General features: G+C 38.4%; 1 protein-coding gene across 1 annotated transcript in view; it reads right to left on the bottom strand.

Annotated features, from left to right (window-relative positions):
* Window positions 1–2360: 2360 nt before the first annotated feature.
* The window catches only part of LOC104079326 (serine palmitoyltransferase 3-like), a gene marked incomplete at its 5' end in the record, with an annotated part of 37032 nt that continues 35200 nt past the window's right edge, over window positions 2361–4192 (bottom strand). The window contains one exon of the mRNA XM_009581332.1: window positions 2361–2825. Within this exon, the coding sequence (XP_009579627.1) occupies window positions 2712–2825 (114 nt within the window). The remainder of the gene's footprint in view (window positions 2826–4192) is intronic.

Below are 4192 nucleotides of genomic sequence, written 5' to 3'. Positions count from 1 at the left end.
GTGATCCTTATGGTAGATGTGCTAATTCCCTAATAAGTACTCCATCAGTTTTTTTTCTTAAGCTAGCTAAAATAGAGTCTCCAAGTGCTGATTAACTCTAAATCTATTAAAATTGATGTAAATCTGGAAAAACTCCACTGAAATTACGCTGATGGAAAAGCCAGTGCCAGACCATAACTAAGCCTCATGGGGAAAATCTAAACGCCTGAAGTTCCTGGGAGTTTTATTATTGCACCAGTGGAGCAGGGATTTCTCCCTAACTGTTCCCCAAGCCCAAGGATAGTCAGCCTGTACTTTCTCTAATGTGTAAGGGATGGAAGAAATCAGAAGAGAGCATATAATAAATCAACTGACAGTCTCTGAAAAATAGCTGTCCTGTCTCCTTAATATGAGAGAGAGTAATGTTCTGAGGGCAGGAGGAATTCGGGTTTAGACAGAAAACATTCCCCTATAGGGGGACAAAAAGTGATCATTCTGTAGCTTAATCAATCTCAGGCCTCTCTTTGAGGGAAATAGCGTGTTGCCTGCAACAGCACGTGTAATAATGTTTGCTGAAATATAAACTACGGCCGTATACCCCAAGATGGAAGGTCAGAAGTCAACTGAGGATCTGGCCGCAGATGTTCAGCAATAGAGATCAAAACGCAATATATCAAATTCAGTACTTTTCCTCGAGGAACAGGTTGCACAAATTTCTCAACCCATCTCCTTCGCAGTAAGTGCACTCACCCTGCATGTAACAAAGCTGTACATCACAAATTGCTAGGTTACTCAAAGACAAAGTTCACTTTTCCTAATTTCTCTGTCCTGTACTTGAGTATTTTAAAATTTATACAGTGAGTTTGTTCTCATCCGCAACACAGCTCCCTTGAACCTCTGCAATGTTTTTCAAGTCTGTCTACCAAAGTGAAGAATCATATGACACCATTTAGTCCTCCCCCAGTCCTTGATATATGTTTCCTAAAGCTGACATTTGATATTATGGAATGTGTTGTAATCAATTCTTAAAGTTACAGCACCACTGGATTTTTATTAACTTGCACAACAACAACAACAAAAATCCAACAAAAAATGGGCCCTCATAACCAATCAGCCTTGTTATATCCTGAAAGCTGCTTTAACAAGCAGGGAGTAATATAGTGTAATTGGTACTCCGCAATTTAATTGTTCTGTTCTTAAATCTAATATTGCAGCTGTGGGTTAAGTTTACACCACAGCTTTCAAGAGAACATGAAAGTGTGGTACATCTGTGCAACAGAAAGCTAAACATCTCTCATCTGATGTGTTTACAATGACATTTGATAGCGTGGAATGGTTTGGAGTTCATTCTTAAAGCTGCAGAACCACTTTTCAATGCTGCAAAAAAAGGGAAAAACCCTCCAATCTCCTTCAAACAACTCAGTCCACATAAGCCTGACGATAATGCTGCTGCAGGCATTGCAGGGAAACTGCGAGCTGTAACAATTCCTTCAAGTATCTTTGAGCATTTGTCACTTGGGCAGTGGAAAAAGGGACGAGGACATCTTTCCCCTCAGATGACATAATCAATTATTTGAAAAACAAACCACTCAAAAACGTCTGCAACTAGACAAGTAAAACAACCCCTGACATGCATAAACATACAAGAGTATTTCAAGAAATGTTATTAAGTGGATGACTTTAGCACATTTAGAAATGGCGGAGTTTTCAATTTAACAGGTGGCAGAACTGCTTATGGTATCTTGAACTTCACATTCTGTATAACTAACAGCTTCAGCATTATGTACTTGTTAGTCAATTTATTAAGCCCATAAGTAGTTCAAGAAACTTAGGAATGGGCCCATAAATGTCATCTGCAGTTTGTGAACTGCAAGTATCTGACTGTTTTGATCAAGGTTTTTACGGGAAAGTTAAATGGTTATTAAAATTATTTACTACTGCTACACAAAAAGAGAGCAAGCCTGCTGAAGAACTTAGGTTGTGATAAGATGTGAAAGGCTGTAGGTCAAATGTGTTAGCAGAAAAGCATTTCTGTTTATGTCTAAGCCCAAATTTTTGTACATTACAAAGCTTACAATGTATTTAAGTGGCTGAGAAAGGGTCGGTGGAGGGGAAGAGGCATTTTCCCTTTCCCATAATCTGCTGTCAGAAATATATGACCTGATCAGGCTACTTTTCTTGTTCTCGGCATTAGCCACCTTCTAACGTTTTCTGTCCTTGGAGAAATGCATGATAGGGAAACTTAGTTAAAGAGATTACTTTCTGCTCATTCCTCTGTAGCAGTCCACACCAATGTCTTGATTTATGCTCTTTAACAGATAAAAGTCAATCTCACTGATGAAGCTCAGCTATATTACCATACTACACTGGAATACATTCAGTTTTTAAACTTTATTATTTCAGTCACAATTAAGACTATCTGAAGCCTCTTCATAAAAAGGGGCCATAACAAAAGCTGTACCTTAGCAACTCGATCAATGGATGCATTCATTCTGCATCAAAAACACCGTAAGAAGGACAGATCTCCTGGGGAGGCAAATCTGTATCAATATTTCAGTCTCTTGAATACAGAAATTTGATACAATAAAATGCAACACCCGAGCTTCCCCTCCTTTCAATTAGCTGAGAAAAAAAAATTGTCCTTAGAAGGGCAGAAATGCATTCTTATTTTTTAGTTTTCGGGTTTTCCCCCCTTTCATAGCATCATAATGTTCTCTTCATGGGTGGAAAACTTAATCTTCAAGTTCAAGCCTAGTTTCTTCATACAGTTCGGGATGAGATGACTTGGAATACCGGGAATATTTCAGATGTAGAAAATCACCCAATTCATCCAGAGCATTCAAAACCTGTAAGACCATTATACTGTGTCAATTCTCTTGGAAAAGAAATGAAGTTCTAGTAACCTCTACAGCAGAACAAGGATATCATAAAAGGATCAATTAAAGAAAGTTTAAAGGGCAAACAGGCAAATTTTGCTTTCATTCTCCTGTAGTGAACGTCAATGCAGTCGTAGATGTACAATAGCATCTACGAGAACAGAATTTACTCCTTCAGCAGGTTACGATTTATTAGTAAGTACATTAATTGAGCACAGATGAAAAACAAGACCTTTTTCTAAAAGCACAGGGAGACAATAATCCAGATAAAAAAAATTATCTTTGCTTGTGCAAAAGGAATGTGTAAGGTAATACTTCAATATTTCCCTATAGATCCCAAAGACTGGATCTGCCACTGCATTTTCTTAGATGGCACAACCCACTGTGCTGATCAGAGTCATAAATAGTCTGAATAGTTTAAGATATTTTTAGTGCATTCCATTATCTTCTTGTATTAATATCACAGGCATAATTAATAATGCGATTTGCTGAGCTGTGTCCCTGGCTCTCAGTAGATTCAAAAAGTAGCCAGGGAAGTCTATACCATAGAGAAGCAGCTCAGTGTTTTGCAGCATCTGATCCACATTCAAGAGCAGCCAACCTTTTGGCATCAAAGAAAGCAGCAATTTTGATTTTGAGCCTGTTTCTGTTAAGCCACTAAAATGAGCTCAAGAACAGAAAGGAGTAATTTAGTAATGGTTTATGCAGAGAGATAGCTTCAAGGTCATTAAGGAAGTTATTCTTGGGAGCTTGCCCTTTTCATGGGTCTTTCCTCTTTTTAGTTCCAGGCTGAGATTCAAACCAAATTTTGCTAAAGGGAAAAGTCTTCATTGTGCTTGTTACCTGTTGTTACCCTGTTTTTAAGCGTATTCACAAAGTGTTTGTCCTAAAAACTTTCCATCTGCAAGTAATTAAACTCAGAGCATTTCCATTCCCCCATACTGTAAGGACATTTAAAGAATGCCACAAGTACTACAGCAACGAACCCACTTTCAAAGGCAAAAATACAGCAAGTTCAAGAATGGTGGCTGGGCAGTGTTTCAGACCTTCACTGGTACCAGAAAGCAGCAATGTGCAGGTAGCAGGAAATGAACGTGCAATGATGGCCCAAAAATGTAACGGGCTTGACATCTGGGGGCAGGGGGAGAGGAAGAAAATCAAAGCAGCAACCTCAAGAGATTAATCTTCAGATCAACTTCATTGCCTATTACTAGTTATATAAGCCAAAATGTACACAGTCAAACAGCAAAAGCTGACAACGACCAACACAAGTACGTAGTTATGCCCTGTTCTATGCAATATTATCTTTATGGTATTATACCTTGTTAATAACTACT

The sequence above is a fragment of the Fulmarus glacialis genome, unplaced genomic scaffold, assembly GCF_000690835.1.
Source record: "Fulmarus glacialis isolate BGI_N327 unplaced genomic scaffold, ASM69083v1 scaffold110, whole genome shotgun sequence".
Lineage (NCBI taxonomy): Eukaryota > Metazoa > Chordata > Aves > Procellariiformes > Procellariidae > Fulmarus > Fulmarus glacialis.
The sequence above is the reverse complement of the archived record's forward strand: the minus strand, read 5'-3'. Positions and strand labels throughout refer to the sequence as shown.